We start from the raw sequence: 25657 nt of genomic DNA on the forward strand, positions 1-25657 counted from the left end.
TTACATATTGAAATCAAAGCACAAGATTTTTTAAATTTAATTGCCTATTTTGAATAAGAATAGAGTAAAAACATAATTTAAAAGACTTTTCCTAGGTAGTACTAAATCACCAATGTCTCATATGAAACAAGCATTCAAAAGTGATATTGTATCAGCCTGAAATGAAGGTAGGCCCCAATCCTTCAACTGCATCCCTATGAACTGGGGGCAACCGCTTGCATGGAGTCAGTTGCAAGATCAGGATCTTGTATTGTAAAAGCGCATACGCTGATCCTTAAGGCGTGTCAGTTTTACCCAAGATAAATAGATATGGTTAACTCAAAGTTTGGTATGTTCCCTTAAAGATCTTATATGTAGATGTGTTAGCCATATGCTAAATCGCAAAGCAATGTGATAAATTTAATAGGTATCTTGGTTTGATCCGCACCATCTGCTTTCTGCCGACTGAACCTTGTGAGAATATCTCTAACGCTGTAAATTTACCAGCACCTTCAAAAAGCTGCCATAAAAAAAAAAAAAGTGCCACAAACTTTGCACATTTCAGAGGAGAAGAGAGAATTTTCTCACCCGAGGGGGGATACCCCTTTCTGAAACCCCACAACAGGCAAGAGTCACCTCTGCACTTTTTTATAGCCCAGTATGTTTGAACTCCTATTTAACTAAGACACTTGATTTTATATAGACAGGAGTAGGAAAATTAGTCCCAATAAATATTTTCCAGACTCTTTCAAACCTTCATAAAATAGGTTTTATGGAACATGCGTAACAGGCAGAGTGCATGGTAGCCAAGTGTGGCAGAAAGCTTTTATCCACGGTTGCTTGGAATGACCTGCCTAACTCATTCATGGCTTTACCGCCAGCGTGTAGTACAGTCGTCCCAACTCATGCCAGTGAAACCTATAAAACCACACTACTGAAATTTCAGTGTGTACGTCACGGCTACAGAAGGGCTTGTTAATGCTACAAAACCTGGGGCTGTGTAAGGTCAAACACTTCAGTTGCCTGTGGCAATTTTAAGATTATTTTTTGAATCTTATAAGAGTCAAGGTAAATAGAAAATGCAATACATACCTTCACAGAGCCCTAAGAGATGTCCTCTCTTGAGGTCAGACGACCCAAGCTTTGCTTTTCTAGTTAGTGTGTTATCCCAGCTTGTTGGTGTGATTTCACTGAAGTGAATGCACAGAGGATGAAGTTTTATCAGAATCACTAATGTTCCTTGTATCTGTCTAACTGGTTTGTAGCCATTTTAACTATCAGTCTTGTTTCTGGTAGTTTAGGGTCTCAGATTAATTACTTAAATGAACAATATTTGTTGAGCCTGATTTTTCAGAGGTACTGGCCTCAATGGTACGCTGCTGTTCAACACGTCTGAAAATCATGCCTGTTGCTGTTAGATCACCAATAAATACTTCAGTGATCATATTTGTGAAGACTTCTGAATACCACTTGTTGATGATTCATTTGAAAAGGACCGTAAAAGTTTCCCCTCTCGATTAGAGAGTTAAACCAAAAATGTAACAAACTGAAAACTAAGTGATTCTGTGTGTTTGAGACCTGAAGATATTATAATATAGGCAATGCTAATATGCTGAACATGTGAAACAATTCTGTTCCTTCTACAAATGTTTCTTTTTCCTGCTTTGTAAAATATATTTTTTTTTTTTTTGGTTCAGAATCTTTTTTCTAGACATTCCTCTCCTTGACTTTTCTTTCCAGATTTTGTTTCCTATCCTGTTTGCCATGTTTCCCTTCTTACGTGTCAGGAAATTACCCTACCCTTCTCCATTTTGGTAAGATAACATTATATAAGGAAATCCAAACACTGTGTGTTATACCAGTACATGCACGTAGCCTTTTCTTTTTAGCAGCTCAGAGTTAATTTTCATTTGCAGTTGTATATACTAAAATTTGGTTTTTATTTTAAAATGCTTTTCTGGTTGTTTTGGATGCAGATTTTCCTTAGCTAGCAGAGAAGTATTTACCTTTAAATGCATTCTAAAAAAATTATGGGACTTCATAAAGTGTACACATATTTACACACTATTATTTAACCTGTCGGTGAGGCCCCAAATGTAGTTTTTTGTAATGGGATTACATTAAATATTGATCACATTTCTGATGCGGCTGGGGTGGATGGCTTTACTGCATCTTTGCACACACAAAATATCATCTGACTGCTATGCACACTGATGTTTTTTTTGTTTTGTATTTTTTAATTCTTGTATGTTAAGTCTTGGAAACAAGTCTTTATAATTTACCCTGTTGGCTTCTTGTCCTATAAAACTGTAATATATTGTGTTTTTAAAAAGGAGTGTAATTACCTCCCATAAGATGTAAATCTTCTTCTGATTTCATTTACAATGATTTGCCGTGTACCATTTGTTTCTCCATTCTTAATTATAGTTAATAACTTTAAACTCATGGTTTTTTGCGTGGCTGAAGTCTTAGTATTCTGATTTATTATGATTGCCTTCTAATCTTTTGTGGGGATGAAGTTTAGTCTTAACAGGGTGAAAGACAGCGCAAACAGCTGTCTATCTTGTCTTGCTATGGTATGAATGTTGGGTTTCCTCGTTTCATATAGCATAATTGCAGTGTAGCAATTGCATAATTGCATATAGCATATAGCATAATTGCAGTGTACTTTGAGCTGCTAAACCCTGGCAACTTCAGGGGATTGATTCACTTCTTCATTCACGTCTCATTTTTTTGTTGTGCCCTGTAGTTCTTCAGACAAACGGAAACAGTATATGCCAGACCACTGGACACTTTCACTACCAAAATTCACCATTTCTGCCACATACATTGTTGACTACCTTTTTTTGACTGGCTGAATCTTTTTCTGTTGTATTATATGCTTTTCCCAATTTGCTCATGACCCTGCTATAATGTACAGCTCCAGATTTAGGTGGTGGTAGGTGATCTCAATAGGCTGCTTTCTCTATCACAACCGCCTGAGGTTAATTGAACCTTCTGGTCTCTTTGGCAATATGTCTCAGCCTTCAACTTTTCTTTGATCCAGGAGATGTATGAAAATTAGAGCTCTTTTTTAGCACGATAGTACTCATTTTGGTAGATGAAGTCTTAAAAGCCCACATAGTAACTGGAAAAAGGTCCTTGATAAATAAGTGAACAATTCATTTACAATTAAACCTGATACAGAATAGGTGAAATTTTGGCTGTCTTGCAGCCCATCAAACTCCTATTCGCTTCCATGGGGCTCAGGATTCACCCATTATAGGGAATATTATACAAAGGTAAATGAAACCTCTTTCATCAAGTCGTCGTCATCATCATCATCACTCCCATAACCGCATTGGTCATTGGGACATCATCACTGATGAGCAATCATCCAATTGTCTCCACCTCTGACGATTGTGTGTCAGTGCTTGAGTGTCCGCAAAGTTCATTCCTGTCAACTCTTCTGTGTTGTCAGTCCATCTCTTCTTCTGTCTACCTCTTCTTCTCTTCCCCGTACTGTCCCTTGGAGGAGGATCTTGGGTATTCCAGAACATCTTGTTACATGGCCGTACCACTTCAGCTTGCACTTCTTCACGGTCATCAGGAAGTGTTCATATGACCCAGCGCATTGGGTAGTGATGATGCGGACCTCTTCATTAGTGATGTGGTCAAAGTAGGAGATGCCCCGGATTTTACAGAAGTATCTCATCTCTATTACCTGTATTTTCTGTTCAAGTTCTGCCGTAAGGGTCCGTGTCTCACATGCATACAGAAAAATGGAGATGACCAATGCATGAGGCAGTTTCAGTTTGGATTCCGGGAACATGTTCTTATTCCTCCAGATTGGCTTCAGCTTTGCCACTGCTGCTGTTTGCACAGTTCTTGCCAGAATTTCTGCTTTGGATCCTTCATCAGTGATTGCCCACAAATACTTGAACTGTTTCACTGTCTCCAGCTCTTGTCCACTGACAGTGATATGTGAGCTGATCCCATCACGTTTGTTTGTCATCAGCTTGGTTTTCTCTGCACTAATTTCCATGCCGTATTTTGCGGAGGTTTCAGCCAATTGTTTCACAAGTTTGGCAAGTTCATCTTCACTGCCTGCTAGGCTGACAGTGTCATCAGCGAACCGAAGATTTGAGATGGTTCACCCCCTAATGCTGACTGTGCGTATGTGATCTTCTAGGGCATCAGTCGTTATGCTGCCAAGTAGATGTTGAACAGTGTGGGCGAAAGAAGGCAGCCTTTCTGGACTCCAGCAGTGGTGCAAACCCATCCTCCTCTTGTGCCATTGATGAGAACTGCACTGCTGGCCTTGGCATACAGTTGTTTAATGGTAAGAATAAGCTTACGACCAACATTGTACTACTTCATGGTTGTCCAAGAGTTTCATGCCATACTCTTTCAAATGCCTTTTTGAAGTCAATAAAGATGTGGTAGATGTCCTGCTAATGGTGTAAGAACTTCTCACATAGAACAAGAAGGTTGAAAATCTGTTCTGTGATGGTACTTCCAGCATGAAAGTCAACCTGTTCTTCAGCGATGATATTCTCCGCTGGTGGCTTCAATATGACTTTTTACATCACTTTGCTAGGATGGCTAATTAAGCTTATAGTCCGGTAATTTTGACACAATTGCAGGTTGCCTTTCTTTGGCAGAGTGATGACCAGTGACTGTGTCCACGTTGAGGGCCACTCACCAGTCTGCCAGATCTTGTTGCAGATCTTGGTGAGTACATCTATTACTATTTCTTCTCCGAATTTCATCAGTTCAGCTGGGATGCTATCAATACCTGTAGTCTTTCCTACAGACTTGCATCAAGTAATCACACTCTATTCCCAATATTAAGCCAACAAGAAAGAAAAGATGTAAGGAAGAAATGAATAGAGAGCTCCCTTTATTATTTGTATTCTGATAGCACTATGTTACACTTTGCACTTTACTGAGGTGTAACAGTCTGTCCCAAAGAGTTTGCAGTCTTAAAGCAAAGAAACAGTTCTACGAATCATCCCAGTACTTCCATAATGTACCACAGGCAACAGGTGCAGCCTTGGACTCTGTATTTCCCAAGTCTTAATGAAACATTGCTCTCTCTGGATATATGGGTCTCTTAAAACTTGAGCGCCTGGCATGTGACTCAACCATGAGAGAGAGGCTGGCATCCTTTACAATGTATGAAGTAATTCAGTTTGTGCACCTCTTTAAGCTTACTGCTACATGGTTCCTCCTTCCTGCTGCTACCACAGACGAAAGGAACCTTCCTGAGACAGGAAGAATATATAAATACCATATTTTAGTCTTTTTTTCCTTTTATCATCCTCATTATTACTCTTAATACATAACTAATGGAGGCCCAGGTTTACTTTTTAACACAGGTTTCTGTTCTGAGATTAGGTGGACCATTAAGAATATGAGGGTATCTCCTTGATAGCTACTGCAGGACATTTAACAAATTGTATACTGTGTTGTACCTGATTACAATGACCTTTTTTATCTTGTGGCCGTCCTTTTCTTCTCAAACTGCCCTCAGCATCCGTCTTCTTATACCCATTACTCTGTCCTTTCCTCACCTCTCCAATTTCTCCTTCCATTTCTCTCCACTCATCTCCGTTCCCTTTACATCTACTTTTCCCTTCTGTTGCCAGCATTAATACACGTTTACAAAGGGTGATAGGTGCCCTTAAAAATCCCTTAGTAGAGTTTGTCCAGTTTAGCTAAACGACAACTAAAAGGAAGATAGGCATGTTGAGATAGCTGAAAGGTGTAATCGCCAAGGAGGAAGCAAAATGTCAAGATAGCTGAAAGGTGTAATCGCCAAGGAGGAAGCAAAATGTCAAGATAGCTGAAAGGTGTAATCGCCAAGGAGGAAGCAAAATTTCTTAAGGATATACAAAGGTGTGTAGCTAAACGTAATGGAACTTCTAATAGTGAGATCTCAAGTCTATGAAAGCCCCATCACTTGAGCCATATGAAACTCTCCTGGATAAAACACTAAAGTAGTATGGAAGGACTGACCAGATGACCCCAATACGTGTTTTCCATCTGTGATTTCTATGCTACTTAGAGCTTGAAGATTGATGAGGAAACCTGGAAGGATAATGTAATAAATAGGGAATGAAGTTAAATATTAGCTGCTGATCGATATAACTTCTGCCAAATGCATTATGATTTATGATGCGGAACCAATAACATTGAGTGTGTATTGACTTGCATTCAAGTCCATATCAAGATTTGACTGTAGAGATAAATGTTAACAGATGGTAAATTTTAACTAAAATGGAAGTCAGTATGTATTATGCAGATATCTTACAAATTAAAATACTTTCATAATACATGACATATAATATTGTGATAATGATGTTTAAGTGCTTTATGAACACTTAAGCCTGACTACACTCTTTTCAGATTGGTAGGTATTGTTAACTATTTTACAAATGGGTAAACTGAGGTTAATTAAGCTGTAGCCACAAAGTGGGTAAACTAGCTTTAATTACTTAAATTTTTTATCACTCTAAGATCATTTACTCATACCGTAAATGGTGGTTTTGTCCTAATGGGTATTTGTGTCCCTGGGGTGTAAATAATTGACCTTATCTGAAGGAGCAAGGAGGAGTCAAAGAATGCAGGGAAACAATACTTAAATTACCAGGTTCTTTATGTAGTGTCACAAGCACAGGCAGATTCTCACCTAACATGAAAAGATGTCTAAACTAACAGAAAGTGAAAATAAATGAAACATTTAGAAAGCTCTCAGACTACAAAGCTCTCGGACACTTGCAGCTTGTCTGTAGACAAGTTATTTATTGTACATATAAAGCCTGCTGGAATTGTAGGTGAGAGCTAACAGGAGCCATTTTTACAACTTGATGTACACATTTAAGCAGATTTAACATGAGTGAATGTATGCCACCTATTTTATCATGCCCCTTGAGATCCTTAGTAGTAACTTAAAACATTCTACATTGGTTCTTCTGTTAGGGTTCCATTAAATTTTGATTAACATGCTTAATTTCAAGAGTATCAAGATCGGAAAATACACTATCCGTAAAACTCTTAAATGGATCTAAACTGACATAGCTCAAAACTATTGTGCTATTCTGAGTCTCGCAATATATTTTTGAAGGAAAAACTACGAATTTTCCTCAACACTTGAGTTTGAAATCTGCTTCATGCCACCTTCTCTCTTGAGCCTCTCTTGTTCTGGTGGGAATATGAATTTGAATTCCTTGTTTTTTAACTGTTTTATTAACTTAAAGATGCCAATTCTCTCTAGTTTCTTTAATGAAAATGTTGTTTTCCAGACTTACTAAAAGTGTATGACAGTTATTTCTTGCATATCCTGAGAGCACAGTGTGCTGAAAGTCTTTTGAATGTACTGTTGTCTTGTCTCCGTAATGATTTTAAAAAAAAATTGTTTCTACTTCCTGAGAACCTTCTGAACTTAAAGGGGGTCTGTGTTCTCACCTTCTTCTAGATCTTTTAAGTTTTGATGTAATAGCTACCTCAGATAAACTGTCACATCCTACTGCAAGCAGACCGAAGATGCCTGGCAGGAGGCTGCCTACTCGTTTCAACGGCAGTCATTCTGTGAGTACACTGACTGTATTATTCTGAAGATAAATTTAGGATATCTGCTTCCCACAAGAGAGTATTTTATTGGGCAACATCACTCCAGGGAAGTCATTTCATTAGCAAATGCCTAAGAGAGTACTGATAGGAACATGTATCCATAAATGGAAAAGTAAAGATGAAAATGAGTGTAACTGAATGTAGCAGCATCACGACTGCAGTTAAAAAAAAAAAAAGATTTTCTTATCTATTCTATTGGGTTTTGACGTTGTTTCCTATTTCCCTGGCTACTCAAATAGTGGTACAGTAACATCAATAAAAGAAATTTCTCTTTGTGGAGTTTTTATATTTCAACTCCAGCAGTGTTCTCTGTTTTACAAGAGTAAGAACCCATAATCCCTGCCCAGGGAATTCAGAGTTTAGTGTAGATTACTGTTCAGACATACAAGATATCAAATGCCAGGATGAGTAAATCTTGGAGATAAATTAAATATTCTATTTGTTTATCTTTATGCAGCTATGTCAATTGAACTGTAATGGAGTCATGTGATATTGTGGGCTCCACACAGACCAGAAATGGGTTCTGTTACCACTTGTCATGTAACTTTGGGGTCTTTTATGCTGTGCAGCTGTGGTTCAATTGCCTGACACCAGTATCCTGCCCACAAGTACAAGGTCTCACCCTGGCTCTCGCTAGTTTAGTTATTTTGCAGGGTAACATCAACAGCACTTCCAATCCCAGGTCTCCCAGAGTTCTTAATTACCAGACACTCAGATTGTCCCCCTCTGGCTCCTCACCCCCGAAGGTGTGAAATCAGCACCCTCCCCACCCCCATAAATGCACTTTGGCACACACACTCTCCATACAGTTTGCACAAAAACAGTTTGGATAAAAATAAAAAGTTTGTCTAATAGAAAAAGCACAGACTCAAAGATGAAATAAGGGAAAGCACACAGAAAATAAACCTAAAGATGCAGCTTCAGGCTTTACACTTTCATATGAGAGAAAAAATCTCTCTTCTAATAAGAGTTACCCTTTGCCTTAAAACAGCTTCTTACTATATCCCCTAGCTATAGGAGGGTTCCAGCGTCCATGGACAGTCCCCACCTTGAGACTGTCCCCAAGTTCTGGATGTTCTTCATTTTTCAAAGACTCTGGTTTTCTTTTCAGTTTCACGCTGTTCCCATTTTGCGTTGATGGTTCCTCATTGTTTTTTTTTCCTGGACTTGGACAATGGCTATGTGCTTGAAGACCGTCTCACATGGGTGGAGAGGTAGTCTCAGCCTGCCTGATTGCTTCACTGTCCTGTTGTGAGGTGATACTGAAGTGGCACCACAGTTAAAATTATAGTTTTTATATGTACAATCACATACTTCCGTAACTCTAACCTGTATGCATATCTTGTAATGACTATTAAGTTCATTGCATTACAGACTTTCATAAAAGATCATTACCCATTATATTCTTATAGCAAAATAAGATAGCACACTATCAGTTGGTTTAACTGTTTATTTGGGTGGGGTCTAGACCTTTTTTTCCTCTTGAGGTGTCCAATTGTCCAAGTCCTCAGTCTGTTTTAACTCTTTCTAATGTGTTTGCATTGTGGTTGTGTCCAAAGGTCTCATTTTGCTAAGCATTGCAGAAACATACATAGTTCCTACCCCAAAGAGTTGACAGCTAATTTAATAAACATTCGGGGCAGGGAGGGGAGAGAGTGTGAAAGACAGAAGAGGTTAATAATATTTTAGAAACCAAGTTAAGATAGTCAGTGATATTTCTGACAATACGCTTCAGTTACTGTCCTTACTTTACTCCGGGGTGGTCAATTATTTTTTATCAAGTTAAAGTCAAGGTCCAGTGTCCAGAGAAAATAATAATAAAAAATAACAATGGTGGTAATAAGTAAATACAAAGATTTTGAGGTCCATTCAAAAGCGTCTGGCAGTCTGGATTTAGCCTGGGGTCCACCTATTGACTGCCCTGTTTTACTCTATCCCACTTAGTAATTTTGTAAGTTACTGTTTTATCTATTCTGCACACATTCTATATAATATGCATGTTTTTATTTACCAGCCAACTCAAAATGAGAGTACAGAAAAAATTGTGAAGGTGCATAAAGAGGAGGAAGAAAGTGCCAAACCAAAGTCATCTGAAGTTAAAAAGGTACAAAGCTGAAATGATCAGATACACATATCAGACTACTAGCAGCTATACAGATTGCAGATAGCTGCAAACACAAGTGCTCTATGTGAGCTAAATACAAAACTGCATTGATGCAGGAATGACAAGTTTTATACTGGGTAACACAGAACTACGCTTCTAGTTCCAAGAGTAGGTTGGATGTCTGCTCTGCCACCTAGCTCCTGGATAAAGAAATGCAGGTTTGAGCAGAAAAGGCATGCAGAATGGCATAGCTTCTCCTCAGTTACAACCATGGAAGTTTGCTTAATAACTGACTTTAGGGATCCCCATTACATTGCAGCTCTTGAAAGATGAGAGAGCTGGTGTCATCCTGGATTTTCCAAATAGTTGGTAAAAACTTCTGTGAATTTTACTTCCAAAGTAAATCTGATGGCAGGAGGCAGGGATGGCCAACGAGCAGTTACAGAAAGGTGGGGAGCGTGCTTAGAGTGGGCAACCCAATGTGAAGAGGGAGGTGAACTCCTCCCTTCACTCCAGGGACAACTTCTGTGATTCCTAGCAGAGCCCCACTTCTCCTCTGGGACAACATTACGAAAACTGCTTTCTGCAAAGGAGGGCTCCTAATTTTAAATGGGCTGCTCCTCTTGGGTAAAACTGCCTCAGTTACTAAGGTTCTGGTGCATTGTTCTCCTACTGAGCCTGCCTCAGCTCCCCAGTCTTTCTCATTATTACTGTATTTGCATTGTGATAGTGCCTGTGAGCCCCAGGTGTTGTACAAACAGAGAACAACAAGATGATTGCTTCCCCAAAGAACATAGTCTAAGTAATCCTTGCATGGTGAGAGGGAGCTCTGATAATTGAATTAGCAGGAGCATTTAGAAAATGGTACCCTACATGAAGCGGTGGCAGTCCAGACTTGGCATAGCACCTTAAATAATGGGTCTCTCTTGCCTATGTGACAGGGTTGGGCCAGATGGCTACAGGAGAGTAATAGAAGGCAGATATATTAGCCCCAGGTTAAGTAGGTCCCTTTTCCCTGGGTAAGGTAACAGGGAAGGTTCCAGAACAATCAGGAACCTTCTGGAGACAATTAAGAGGTTTTTAAGGTCAATTAAGAGGTTTTTAAGGTTTTTAAGGTTCTTAGAGGTTTTTAAGGTCAGGCTTGACAAAGCCCTGGCTGGGATGATTTAACTGGGAATTGGTCCTGCTTTGAGCAGGGGGTTGGACTAGATGACCTTCTGGGGTCCCTTCCAACCCTTATATTCTATGATTCTATGATTCTAAGACAGACAGGCTGATTAGAAGACTTGCAGCCAATCAAGAAGCTGCTAGAATCAATTAAGGCAGGCTAATCAGGGCACCTGGGTTTAAAAAGGCGCTCACTTTAGTTTGTGGTGCGCGTGTAAGGAGCTGGGAGCAAGAGGCGCAAGGAGCTGAGAGTGAGAACGCAGACTGTTGGAGGACTGAGGAGTACAAGCATTATCAGACACCAGGAGGAAGGTCCTATGGTGAGGGTAAAGAAGGTGTTGGGAGGAGGCCATGGGGAAGTAGCCCAGGGAGCTGTAGCTGTCGCACAGCTGTTCCAGGAGGCACTCTAGACAGCTGCATTCCACAGGGCCCTGGGCTAGAACCCGGAGTAGAGGGCGGGCCCAGGTTCCCCCCAAATCCTCCCAACTCCTGGTCAGACACAGGAGGAGTCAGCCTGGACTGTGAATTCAGAAAAACGGCCAACCTGAGAGCTGCCGTGAAGCTCCAAGGCGAGCAAATCCGCCAATAAGCGCAAGACCCACCAAGGTAGAGGAGGAACTTTGTCACATCCAGCATGTGCTCTGGACCATCCCCTCTATCAAAAAAGGGTCTCTGGTTGGCTTTGCCCTGCCTGGTTAGGGACCATACTTATTGGTTGGCTAACTCAGGGTGTGTCCAGCACAAGACAATTATCCAGAGCATGGTGCACTGAGGTATGAGGGCCTGAGAGCTTGCTGGTTCCCTGTGGTGCTTTCCCACTTTGGTATTCTGCTATGCCTTTCAAGAGTTCTCTTGTGGGGAACTGGGCGCAGCTACTGTCAGTGTTTAGGAGCCAGACAATTGTGTGAGATCAGAGCTAAAAATATTCCCCCCCACACACAAGATCTTTCCTAAGGAGGATTTTGGAGTCACTTCAGTTCTTCGAGTGCTTGCTCATGTCCATTCCATATTAGATGTGTGTGCTCACCACATGCACTGGTGCCAGAATTTTTTCCCTCAGCAGTATCTGTAGGGGACCGGCTCTGGTGCCGTCTGGAGTGGCGCTCGCATGGTGTGGTATAATGGGTGCTGCTGGCTCTCCCCACCCTCAGTTCCTTCTTGCCGCCAGTGACGGTGCTGGAACATCTGCTGCCTTGGCTAGCATTGATTCTTTCTCTGTTCTTGTGAACTCTGAAATCTGTAAAATAGTTATACACAGTTAGTAGTTTTCTTAGTTACACATAGTAATAGTCTCAAACTCTTCGTTAGTTCCGATTGTCACCAAGCCGGGGGTCGGGATATGCCCCGGTCCCCAGGCTTTAAGCCATGCGATCGCTGCAAATGGCCTATGCCCATCAGCAATCCACATACCAGCTGCCTAAGGTGCGTAGGCAAGGGGCACATAAGTGACAAGTGCCATATCTGCAAGTCCTTTAAACCTAGGATGAAGAAGGAACGCGATATCCTAATGGAGTTGACACTCACTCTGGCACCGGAGCAGCGGCCCGACTCCTCAGTGCTCCCCGGCGCCATCCACGAGCCGGCACCAGTCTCCCTCCATGGCTCCGGTCAAGAAGTGAAAAAAGATTGCGAGGAGATCTCCTACCTCCCGCAAGGCAAAGGAGAGGGCAGGGAGCGAGCCAAGACCCATGTCAGGCAGTTGAACAGCCCCATTGGGAAGTCAGGCCCCAGCTCAAGTCAAGCAGTGAAGCTCATCCCATGCCTAGCCTGCCACTCCAGATACCGGAGCAGGCCCTGGCCAGCTGCAGGTGCCGTCAACACCCGAAACCCTTCAAGCAGCTCAGGAGATCCTGGTGCTGCCCTCACCAGCTCCTGCGGTACCCTGGTCACAGAGAAAACCCACGTAGGGACCTATACGTGTGTCCCCGCCTCAGCGGTACCATTCCCCATCGAGAGGAACGTCCCGCCAGCATTAGCCCATCTGCAGCCATCGCGCCTCAGGACTGGAGAAGCATGCTCAGCGGAACCCTCTTTGGTCCCCACACCGGCGGCACTGATTGAGGGACTTGAGGTGTACCTTGCCAGTAGATTGGCGCAGACCCTCTGAGGCATGCACCACCCAGCAGAACTCCGGGACTGGCCCAACCATCTTCAAGGGTCCGGTACCAATCAGGCACCAGAGTCTGCCGATTAGTGGGCTGTCATCGCCCATCTCCAAAATGAAGTTTGCCCTACTCAAGACAATCCTCCCTTGCATCGGGCTCATCGGAGCTCCTGGTCCCATTCAACATCCCGGTACTGGTCTAGTAGTGTGGGGCATGGATCGCCGGGTATTCAGTGCAGATCCACCGAACGCCATCAGTCCCTGAGAGCCTGATCAAGACCGTCCTGCTCGGACAGCTCGGCTTCGGGACGCAATGACTGATTCTGGTCGCCCGGGACTGACTGCTCCACTGGTAGCTCCAGCTTGGAGCAGGGTTCCCTGACTGCGAGACAAGTCCCAGCACCAAGGGTGCCAGCTACGATATCAGAGCCAAAATCTGTTCCATGGCCCCAAGCGCAGTGGCTGGCACAACGGTACCCGTTGAACCCTTGGGGGTTCACCCAGGCTGCCCAATCAGTGTCAGGAGCCTCGGAGAGGCCAGCAGCCTTGATATCCCGTCCCCTTCTGGTGCTGGAGACTTTGGGGGGGGGGCAAGACCCTGCAGGTCCAGGAGGACCCAGGGGAGCAAGCTGCTGGACCACCAATGGACGTGGAGGTTCCCGTGGCACCTGCATCGGCCTCATCTGACAATGATGAGGACATCACGGGTCCCCCTCACCCAGTTCCTGAGGATGATGCCAAGGTGCACCAGAAACTTTTGAAGAGGGTTGCTTCTAACCTGGGGCTTTAGGCAGAGAAATTGGAAGAGCCCTTGGACTCTGTTTGATATCCTTAGCTCCTGCCAGGGTGGCTCTATCCCTTCATGAAGAGGTTTGTAAGATCACTAATGTCCTGTGGCAGACTCCCTCTTCCCTGACCCCTTTCTCTAAAAGGGTCAAACGCAAGTACTTCGTACCAACCAAAGGCCAAGAGTACTTATACTCCCACCCAGCCCCCAAGTCCCTTGTGGTCGAGGTGGTTAACCACATGGAGAGGCAGGGACAACTTGAGGCCACCCCCAAAAATATGTATATATACTGAAGATCATAGATATCAGGGTTGGAAGGGACCTCAGGAGGTCATCTAGTCCAACCCCTTGTTCAAAGCAGGACCAATCCCCAATTTTACCCCAGATCCCTAAATGGCCCCTGCAAGGATTGAACTCACAACCCTGGGTTTAGAAGGCCAATGCTCAAACCACTGAGCTATCCCTCCCTCTCAAGGAGGCTGGATCTTTTCAGGTAAAAGGTTTATTCATCTTCCAGCCTTCAGCTAAGAGTGGCCAACCACCAAGCCCTCCTTGGCCAATATGATTTCAATATGTGGCAAGCCATGGCCAAGTTCGAAGGACCTGTTACGACCTGGCGGGGGTTCCACCACCACCAATTGTCAGAGCCTACTCAGTGAGAGCACAGGCGTCTTTGGCGGCCGTCCTGGTGCACATCCCTAGCCAGGACGTCTGTAGAGCCGCAACATTTTCCTCTGTTCACACGTTTACCGCTCATTATGGCATCACTCAGCAGGCCAGAGACAACGCTGTGTTAGGCAGAGCTGTGTTGCAATCTGCCGGAGTTTCCAGCAAAAAGGAACAGAGAGTGGGGGGAGCCAGCGGCGCTACTTATACTGCACTATGCTGGCTCCACTCCAGAGGGCACCAGAGCCAATCCCCTACGGATACTGCTGAGGGAAAAACTTCCTACGCCGGTGCATGTGGCGAGAACGCACACCTAATATGGACTGGACATGAGCAGCATATCTCAAAAAATACCAGTTACGGAAAAGGTAACTGTCTTTTTCTCAAGGCGGTAGTTCCAGCTTATGGGAGACACGCCAGACAGGCTCATTGGCCTTATGCGTCCATTACTGTCAGAACACTATCTGGCACAAATATGTACTGCCTTGTCAAATGGAGTGTGCTTCCTGTCATGTCTTCTGTAAAAGACTGAAAAGCCCAAAGTACATAAATTACTGTACACACTACAAAAACCAGTGTTACAAGTTGGATAATGTGTACCATTTTTATAACGTAATACATTGGGTTGAAACAATACTGAGAAAAAAAAACACTCAATTTGTGTGGTGTGTGTTCCCCAATTTATAGTGAATTCATTGTTACCTTTTTATTGATTTCTTTCAGCCACCGGTGTTCACATCAACACCTCTATCTTCATCTCCAAGACCAAATTCTGTTATACTCAGTTCTGCTCCTGGAGAAATCAAAGTTAAAGACCAAACAGATGACGGGGAAAAAAATTCTGTGAACGATCTCAGGATTCAGATTAATGAGTTGTTGAGTATTGTAGAAGCACTGAGAAAAGATCACAGGTAAATATTTAATTTCTCTTACCCCTCAATTGAATATTTTTAACAACGTCTGTTCTAAATATTATATACTTGAAATTTTCTTTTCAAAAGTAAGCTTTCCATATTGATCATTCTTGGACTGCATTAGGTACCTTGCTTTAGAAGTTCACCCAACAGGTTTATATAATGAATAAATATTAATTTTTGTTGAGAAATATTGCTGAGGTTGCATTCTACCTCCTCCTTTTCCTTTTGTGTTTTTCTGTTTTTTTATCAGTTACAAACATTCCGTAAAATGGTTACTCTTCAAGCAAAAATAAAAATTCTTGTAACAAAGAGGTAACAGTCAGAAATGCACTTACAAAATTCAGCTCAAGATGTATGTAAATAAGCCCATCCTTCTAAAGGGTCTGTCCTGTCCCAGTATTTTACATAAATTATTTTATAAGAATAATCTTGCATGGAAAATATTCCTAAGGAATACTTAAATATGTGCATCATATATGTGATACAGTGTTACCAAAAATCTCTTATGTGAATTAATTCCCCTATCTGTGACAATTTCAGTTCTCAACACCATAAGATACAAGACCATGGGTTTTTTTATTTTCAGTTGCAATTGTATTTTAATTTTGTTTATAATTTTATAGCAAAGAACTGGAAAAACTAAAAAAAGATTTGGAGGAAGAGAAGATGATGCGCGGTCTCCTAGAGGTAATTTTAACTATGAGGACAGTGTACAGTCATGTGTATACAATACTCTGACACCAGAGGGCTAATGAAAACCTTTAACAGTCCTGTTTGATCTCTGTATTGTTAGTATGAATCTGAATGATTGCCTAGTAAAGCAGAAGTTGGGTATGGAGAATTATATTTTATACATGAAAGACTCAAAGCTGGAAAAACCCCATTTTCCAAATGCAAAGTAGAGGTTAGCCACGTGTTTAGGTCTGGAGTAGAGTTCAGTAATATCCACAGTGTATTGTGAACCTGCTTTGTCCTAGGTTTCAGAGTGGTAGCCGTGTTAGTCTGTATCAACAAAAACAATGAGGAGTCCTTGTGGCAAGTTAGAGACTAACGAGTTTAGTTGGGCATAAGCTTACGTGGGCTAAAACCCACTTCATCAGATGCATGGAGTGGAACATACAATAAGGAGTAGAAATACACAGCATATGAAAAGATGATCCCCCCCCCACTTGGTAAGGCAGCTCCCATATTTTCATATGCCATGTATTTATACCTCCTTATTGTATGTTCCACTCCATGCATCTGATGAAGTGGGTTTTAGCCCTCGAAAGCTTATGTCCAAATAAATTCATTAATCTCTAAGGTGCCACAAGGACTCCTTCTTGTTGTTGTCCTAGAGCTTCTCAAGTAGGCTATTTTAAGAGGCTTCAGTTATCCTGCCATGAAACATCTTTTAAGCAGTGTGTTAAATCATGGATATGAGAACTGAACGTAGGGAGAAGTCAGGTTTTTATAGATCTGGTTTAAAAAAAAGAAGAAAGGGAGAGGGTGGAGACAAGACTCATGAAAATTTTGTCAAAATTTTCTGATTTTTTTTTACTCAAAATTTCAAGTCATAAATCAACTGAAATTTTTAAATATTCTGGAGACCAATAAGTCAGAATAACTCAAACAGAATAATAAGGTTTTAATGGCATGTAGATACATATACAGTACAGTGAGCTTTGAAGACTGGTTTTTTTTTTCTCTCCAAGCTGTGTGGAAAAGCAAAGTCTCTTTTACAGGGAGAAATTCTGAGTACATATTACTTATACAGCATGTATGGAATAGTTGATATGGGTTCATCCTAGGTGAACATTTATACATAATCTTATATTTAGGCAGGTACAAAAGGGATCCTATTTGAAAGTATCCTTCAACTCAGCAAAAGGTGCAATTTCACAAATTTGAAAAGACCTTGGACCATATTCTGTTCTGTTACGATAGATTTTTACTAGTGTACCTCCATTGTAATCAGTGGAGTTCTTTCAGATTTGCAGTGGTGTAACTAAGACAAATATATTTCACATTATCCTTTAGTATGGTAGGCTTGGTATGAAATTTTGTACATGATCCACTTTAGGAAGAAAGTCTGAGATGATGCCCCAACCCAAACAAACTTCTTCTGTGGGACACTTTAATCAGAACCAACTTACTCAATAAAATTTACCATACAAATAGACAATATGTATTTTAAAATGAATCTCGTAAGCCATGGTACTTAGTTCTATGTTCGTGTTAAATTGTTAAATGTGTGCATTTTTAATAATGAAAGTTGCTTAGCATGAATTTGCAAAGAAAAATTGATGTAAAGATTAAGATTTTGGTAAAAATGTAAATTAAAGATACTGATTACTGAGATATTGGGTAGTTCATTATTCTCACAATGTCTTTCTTTTCCAGGCTGAAATAGAAAAACTGAAGAAAGCAGTCCTGTCTACATGAGTTGGTCATAAACTCAGTGTCCTTAACTTGCCAGGAATTCAGACATATCATACAAATAGAACTGACTTTTTTTTTTTTTTACTTCAGTAGAATGAAAGCTGGTGTTCCATGGGCTTAGACGGGGGCGGAACGGGGTAGAAAGAGTAAAGAGGAACATAGTCTTGTATTCAGAGAGATAAGAGAAAAAAAATGATGTAATTTTTTTTGCCAATATAAAAGAGGCCTTATTTCTTACTGTGCTGGAATTGCAGACCTTTATTTTCCGGTTTGCTTGAAAATACTACTGAATCTGTATAAAAAGAAGAGGGAGTTCTTAATAGATTTTTATTGAATACTTGTAGTGTAATTTTTAAAGAGATCTATACTATAAATAGGGTGATATATCTTTACAAGTAATCTGTAAAATAGTCAATTGGGAGGGATGAAGTAACCTAATAGTAATTGTAGTCTACTTTTCCCAGACACACACAAGGGAATATTTGATATTTGTATATTATTTTTTAATTTTAGCATTCTTTCCCAGGATTACACTGTTGTGCCTGTCTGCAGTGAGAGTATTCGCAATATGCTGTTTTATAATTTGGGTGATGAGACAAGAATTTGGTGATGCTATGTGGCAGATTAATCACCTATGCATAGTAGTAATTAGTGATCTAACCAAAATAGTTTCTTAAACAGAAAACATTTTGTCACTTGCACTATAGGATTCATAAAAGGGATTTATGATTGAACCATAAAACTATAGGAGGAGAAAGTTAATTCTTAAAACCACAAAAAAAGGAAAAATAAATCCAGAGTTAAGGCTAAATCCATCATAAACTCAACCAGTTGTGCCTAGGTATCGTAGCACATACGACATGCAAAATCAGCCTTAACTCTGGATTTTTTTGCTTTTCTGAATTTAAATCTAGCTCATCAGTCTTCAGTGGTTTAAATTTCTTTTTTGCAGTAATAGTAGTATTAAAAAAGAACATTTTAAAAGCTTCCTTCATATGAATTGCAACTTTCAGTGTCTTCAGTCAGCCATGTGCATAAACACATACACATTCATAAAGCCTTTAAAATTGGGTAGTGTTACCCAACGGACATGGATGGCTCCAAACAAATCACTTTGGGCTCTTATGTAAATATTGAGACTATTTTTAAAGCCTCTTACTTATGCCATAAACCATAAGCTCTCAGTATGTTATATAAATCCAGATGTAATCACTTTTTAAAGAAATATATATTTTCGCACGATAGACTGGAACAGCTTCTGATGAATCATTGTGCTGAGCTTTGACACAATGTCTTTCATGTATTCCCCATGGAAAAAAGTTGAAAACTTGCAGGTCACATTGTACCTAACCCCCCTGGGAGCAGTGCAAACATCCAAGTAATAAATATTGGAAAAACTATTCCCTGCTCTCTTCCTCCCCCTTAATTCATATTTTATTAATGCTAGCCCCAGTTGATAGAAATCTACAGTATTTCCAGCTTTTTAAATAGAAACCCTAATTAAAACGCATTGCTTCAATTAAGCAACAACCTCCTCATCTCTGATTGACCTAGCGGAATATAGCATGCCCCCTAGTTTGACAAGCTCACCAATAAATAATCTTGGCTTGTAAAACACCATTTAGATTTCTGTTCATGAGAGTACCGTAGGTTTTAGTAATGTAGATTCATGAAGTAAAGCGAAAGTTTTTAATAAATCATGAGAACGCTCTTCCGTACTTGGTGCACAATAAGTGGGAAACATCTAAAGTGTGAATTGCATGATGTTTGTCTGCAGTTGCTGATTACATTTTTCATGAAATCTGAATAGTAAATATATTATACAAGTTTTAGGTTATATTTCTGAGAAATATTGCTAACAAGCTGGTTCAATATTAACTTTTAATTGCCTTGACGCATCACAAATGAAGACTTGAGCCAGAACTTTATATCCAGGAATAATGGGTAGCAGTTGTGCTTCTGTCAGACACTAAACCTTGCATTTAGAACTCTTGTAGCTCTTTACCTAAGTTTGATGATGCAAAGCAAGAAATGAGCCTAATGAAATAGAAGATGCTCTATTTTACAAGCTCTTCACTGTGACCAGAGCGTAAAACAAGTCCTGTGATAGGTTGCTCTGATGATTATCATGTCTGCACTTAAGCTTGTAGCAGACAAGCAGAACAAGACAATCAGTTAAATCAAAAATTGAAAGGTGTTATAATAAGTTAATGGCCTTTTTCGCTGTAGCAATAAATGAGCAAGTGCAATGACTTGATTTAATAAAAATCATCTTTTTAAAAGTCGCTGCTATGAGTATTTTTAGCCATAAAGAAGTCGACCTGATATATGTCTGTCTTATCTATGATTAGTATTGTGTAATACCATGGAGGTGGGAAGGGTAATGTTTATACAGACATTCCACAAAATACAAGTTCCTTAAAGCATAATGCTTCACTGACTTGTTTACAGGTGCTGTAAAAAATCATGCATGCGATCAAAACTCCAGCAAATAAAAAAAACCCGAACCATGGTTGGTATGTTTGCTTTTTTGTTGTTGTTATTCAAGGAAGTTTTGAATTTTGTCTTAAATTTATTACAACACAAGCTTGGAAAAGAGACCTCAAATAAGGAAATTACCTTCTGAATCCTTCTGTTTGCAACAGTGTTGATTCATGAATATGTTGATTCACATTTAGCTTGTGATACACTATGACTCCAGATCCCTTTCTGCAGTACTCCTTTCTAGGCAGTCATTTCCCATTTTGTATGCATGCAACAGATTGTTCCTTCCTAAGTGGAGTTCTTTGCATTTATCCTTAGTGAATTTCTTCCTGATTTCTTCAGAAAGTTTCTCCAATTGGTCCAGATCATTTGAATTTGAATTTTATCTTCCAAAGCACTTGCAACCCCTCCCAGCTTGGTATCGTTTGCAAACTTTGTAAGTATACTCTCTATGCCATTATCTAAATCACTGATGAAACCATTGAACATAACCGGATCCAGAACTTATCCCTGCGGGACCCCACTCGAGATGCCCTTCCAGCATGACTGTGAACCACTGATAACTACTCTCTGGGAATGGTTTTCCAACCAATTATGCACCAACCTTTATCCGCTCCATCTAGGTCATATTTCCCTAGATATGGCTATCTATTGCATCTTTCTTGCATTTAGGAACTGGAATTTTCAGCTTTTTATTTTCTGCCAAAAAAGTTGATTTTTTTTTTTCTGTGGGGGTAAAATAAACACTTTCTGACCAGTTCTAGAACCCATGTAGATGCCGTTTGCCATCTGCAAATCCCACCGGAGAGGCATTTGTTAAGGGGTAGAATTCTCAGCTTCTTCTATACAAGGCAAAGGTGTCATCTTTCTCAGGGAGGAGTTATTAGGAAACACCATGTTCAGTTTCCACTCCTGAATCTGCATGATTACTACATAGGAAAGACTGATTCCCATTACTTCCAAGTGTTGTTGGATTGGACTGTTTCCATCGTGCATCAGATAACTGAATTTGATTAGTACATTTCAGATGTAGGCAGAGCATTATCTGTATAAATTTAAGATAAGATGGCCCCACCCCAAATTTCACCACACTGGGAGAAAATAACTGCAGGATGGAGTTAATTCAGTGACTAAATATGAAGCAAATAAAAACCAACTAATGGTGCAACAAAGTAAGTTTGATGAATGTTATTCTCCTTCTCTGTAAGTTTTAAATAGAATTCCCAGACAAGAATAGCCTTAAAATGTTAAGGTTGAAATTGCATAGGAATAACTTACCATTAAAAAAAAATACGTAGCAGCCTAAAGAGCTCTTTAGGGAAATCATTACCACATATTGTCCAAACCAGTTGATTTTGTGGGAGGTAGAAACTGCCAGATTAGCTAATATCTTCAGTGATATCTATTCTGCCTTATCACACAAAGCCTGCATACACTCCATTCTGCCTTGTCTGTTTTTTATCCATCATCCTGATTTTAAGGCTAAGGAACACCTGTTTTCAAAGGAAGAAAATCCTATTTAAATCAGTTGACTTCTGAAGCCCTTTTCTTGCTTAGAATGCATATTCTAGGTGGGTGGAAGAAAGTGAGAACTCAGATAAGATACTCCAAGTCTGTCTAGTGTTTTCCCCACAAGATCATCCTTCCGCATTTAAATAGTGCGTTTTTAGTGTAGATCGCAAAGCTTTTTACAAAGGGGTGAATAAGCTTAATTACCTCTTATTTACAGATGAAGGAAGAGACAAGTATGTGACTTGTCCTAGGTCATCATTAGAATTAGAACCTAGGCCTCCTGAATGTAAAATCCATGCCTAGTCCATTAAATGCAGCGCCTCTCATAAAATCTCTCATTCTTTTCAGCTTTTTATGTTCAGCAGCAGTCAAAAAACTAACAATGTTAGGAACCATTAGGAAAGGGATAGATAAGAAGACAGAAAATATCATAATGACACTATAAATCCATGGTATGCCCACACCTTGAATACCGTGTGCAGTTCTGGTTGCCCCATCTCAAAAAAGAAATATTAGAATTGGGAAAGATACAGAGAAGGGCAACAAAAATGATTAGGGGTATGGAACAGCTTCCATGTGAGGAGAGATTAAAAAGACTAACATTTCATCCTGGAAAAGAGATTACTAAAGGGGAGGGAGATATGATAGGGGTCTATAAAATGATGAATGTTGTGAAGAAAGTGAATAAGGAAGTTTTATTTACTCCTTCACATAACACAAGAACCAGGGGTCACCCAATGAAATTAATAGGCATCAGGTTTACAAAGAAAGGAAGTAGTTCAACACACGAAGTCTTAGGGGAGATGTAGTCCTGGGGAAATTCTGCTCCAAAAAATTCAAAATTCTGCATATTTTATTTGTCAAAATAATGCAATATAATCGCACCAGTTTCAGTTGTTTTGGTAATTTATTTAAACCTCAATATAGAAAATATCACGAACTATTCAGCATTTCTTAAATACATGAAAATTAAATTACAAACACTTGGTAACACCCTGCATTCCAATTATAATCCTAGATTTTCATTCAACTTTACAGAACACCAAACGGGGAGGGGAGTAGAATGTCATTTGAAATTGCTCAGACTTTCACACATGACAGTCATACAGTTTTGCTAATCATTGTCCTGGTTCTGGCTGGGTAATTTGGGAAGTGCTTGGTTCTAAATGTCCTGACATTTTATTGACTGCTTGGTAAATGTTTCATTTGCCTTCAAAGTCTTTTTTTTAACGAGTAAGCAAACTAAATCCTGAGCTGTAATCTAACCCCATTGTGCCACTTTGGCAGTGCTGTAAAAAAACCCACCCCAACGAGAGGCGCACAGCTTCCTGCGCCGGGGCTACAGCACTGCGGTGTCAGTGTAGACACCCTGGGCGATTACAGGGCTGCGGTTGGCCTCCGGGAGGTGTCCCACAATGACCGTTCTTGCCTCTCTGGTCCTGGGTTTGAACTCTACTGCCCTGCCCCCAGATGACCAACCGTCATCCCCACCCTGTAAATTCCTGTAGAATTTTGAAAGTCCCCTTCCTGTTTGCTCGGTGATGCGTGCAGTGGTCTCAGTGCATCTTTCCAGGTGGCCAGGCCTGCTCCGTGCACCAGGCGATCCCCCACTTGGAGCAATGCCGAGCTGCTGGACCTCATCGGCATTTGGGGAGAGGAGGCTGTCCAGTCCCAGCTGTGCTCCAGCCATAGGAATTATGATACCTGCAGACAGATATCACGTTGCATGACAGAAAGGGGCCATGACCAGGACACACTGCAGTGCAGGGTCAAAGTGAAGGAGCTGCGGAACGCCTACCACGAGGTGCGGGAGGCAAACCGCTGCTTTCGTGCTGCCGGCTCTACAAAGAGCTGGACGCAATACTCGGTAGCGACCCCCTTCCACTGCGAAGGCCCCTGGGGATACTTCGGGGGGGTCGTGTGCCAGTCAAGAGTGGACCAAGCCAGGAGGAGGAAATCTTGGATGAGGATGTGGAGGGGGAGGGAGACCCAGAGGCAGAGGACGACTGGGATGTCCGAGATGAATGCAGCCAGGAGCTCTTCTCTACCCCGGAGGAGGCTAGCCAGTCACAGCTGTCGGATCTTGGCGAAGCGCAAACAGGAGAGGAGGCCCCTGGTAAGTGGATTTGATTCTGGGAATCGCTGAAGGGAGTTGTTAGGGGCAGGAGGGTTGCAGAAAGCAGGCTTGTGTCTGTATGATGCATGTACCACCACATGCCAAGCAGCATGCACAAGCTGTTGATGGACTCCCTCACTTCACGGGAATCTGCCTCAGAGATCTCCAGCAAACTCTCATGGAAATACTGGGCAATCCGCTGCTGCAGGTTCTTTGGCAGAGCTGCTTTGTTTCTTGCCCCATTAAAGGTAACTTTCCCGCGCCACTCTGCCGTCACTGGGGCGGCAGGGATGGGGAAGAGACCATTGCTGCACACAGGTGAACCGCATAAGGGCCAGGGCGGAAGCCGCAGTCTTGGAGAAGACCATCCTTTGAGTCCCTGCTCATGCTCAGCAGCGAGATATCTTCCATAATGAACACAGCCTGTGGAAAATGTGGGGACAGGAATGATTATCAGGCCCCCCTACCCTGCTAGCTCTTCCCAAGAGCCACGTGCCCAGTGTACAGTAGGGTCCGGGAACACTGATTTATCCTGCTGCTGCGGCTACTCACAATTTTGGGCGTCTTGTGGCTCCTGTGCTTGCCTGGGGTCAGCCAGTTAGTGAGAGGTGTGTGAGTACTTGCCTTTGTAGTTGAAGAAATACCTCCACTGCCACTCGTGACGTGTTAGTGAGAGTGAGCAGCATACTGATCAACAGTGCGGGATGCATTCCTGCAGACCGAAGAGGCAGGGCGCGCAGTACACAAACCGTTGAAAATAGGGCTGTCGATTAATGGCAGTTAACTCACGCGATTAACTCAAAAAAACTTAATCATGATTGAGCGCACGGTTAAACAACAGAATACCAATTGAAATGTATTAAATATTTTTGAATAGTTAAAAATTCTACATTTTCAAATATATTGATTTCTATTACAACACAGACTACCAAGTGTACAGTGCTCCCTTTATATTGTTTTTATTACAAATATTTGCGCTGTAAAAATGAGAAAGGAAATAGTATTCAGTTCACCTCATACAAGTACTGTAGTGCAATCTCTATCATGAAAGTGTAATTTACAAATGTAGATTTTTTTTTGGTTGCATAACTGCACTTAAAAACAAAACAGTGTAAAACTTTAGATCCTACAAATCCTCAGTCCTACTTCTTCTTCAGCCAATCGCTAAGACATTGTTTACATTTATGGGACATAATGCTGCCCTCCTCTTATTTACAATGTCACCTGAAAGCGAGAACAGGTGTTCGCATGGCACTTCTGTAGCCAGCATTGCAAGGTATTTACATGCCAGATATGCTAAACATTCGTATGCCCCTTCATGCTTCGGCCACTATTCCAGAGGACATGCTGATGATACGCATGAATTAAACTTGTGCCTGAACTCTTGGGGGAGATCTGTATGTCTCCTGCTCTGTTTTACCTGCATTCTGCCGTATATTTCCTGTTATAGCAGGCTCAGATGATGACCCAGCACTTGTTCGTTTTAAGAACTTTCGCAGCAGATTTGACAAAACTCAAAGAATGTACCAATGTGAGATTCCTAAAAATAGCCCCAGCACTCGTCCCAAGGTTTAAGAATCTGAAGTGCCTTCCAAAATCTGAGAGGGACGAGGTGTGGTGCATGCTCTCAGAAGTCTTAAAAGAGCAACACTCAGATGTGGAAACTACAAAACTCAAACCACCAAAAAAGAAAATCAACCTTCTGCTGGCGGAATCTGCCTCATGATGATGAAAATGAACACGCGTTGGTCCGCACTGCTTTGGATCATTATTGAGCAGAACCCAT

At 41.2% G+C, this 25657-nt stretch overlaps 1 protein-coding gene across 2 annotated transcripts in view; it reads left to right on the plus strand.

Annotated features, from left to right (window-relative positions):
* Positions 1–20271, plus strand: part of CD2AP (CD2 associated protein) — a 163268-nt gene extending 142997 nt beyond the window's left edge. The window contains exons 14-18 of one of the 2 annotated variants that reach the window (XM_048845674.2): positions 7439–7551; positions 9608–9697; positions 15145–15332; positions 15962–16025; positions 17721–20271. In XM_048845674.2, the coding sequence (XP_048701631.1) occupies positions 7439–7551; positions 9608–9697; positions 15145–15332; positions 15962–16025; positions 17721–17762 (497 nt within the window). In that variant the 3' untranslated portion in view covers positions 17763–20271. Of the gene's footprint in view, positions 1–1719; positions 1794–7438; positions 7552–9607; positions 9698–15144; positions 15333–15961; positions 16026–17720 lie in introns of those variants that run through there. The other variant, XR_007355981.2, reaches the window with a different exon arrangement.
* The last annotated feature ends 5386 nt before the right edge of the window (positions 20272–25657 follow it).

Source organism: Caretta caretta, chromosome 3 (assembly GCF_965140235.1).
Source record: "Caretta caretta isolate rCarCar2 chromosome 3, rCarCar1.hap1, whole genome shotgun sequence".
In the NCBI taxonomy this organism is placed as follows: Eukaryota; Metazoa; Chordata; order Testudines; family Cheloniidae; genus Caretta; species Caretta caretta.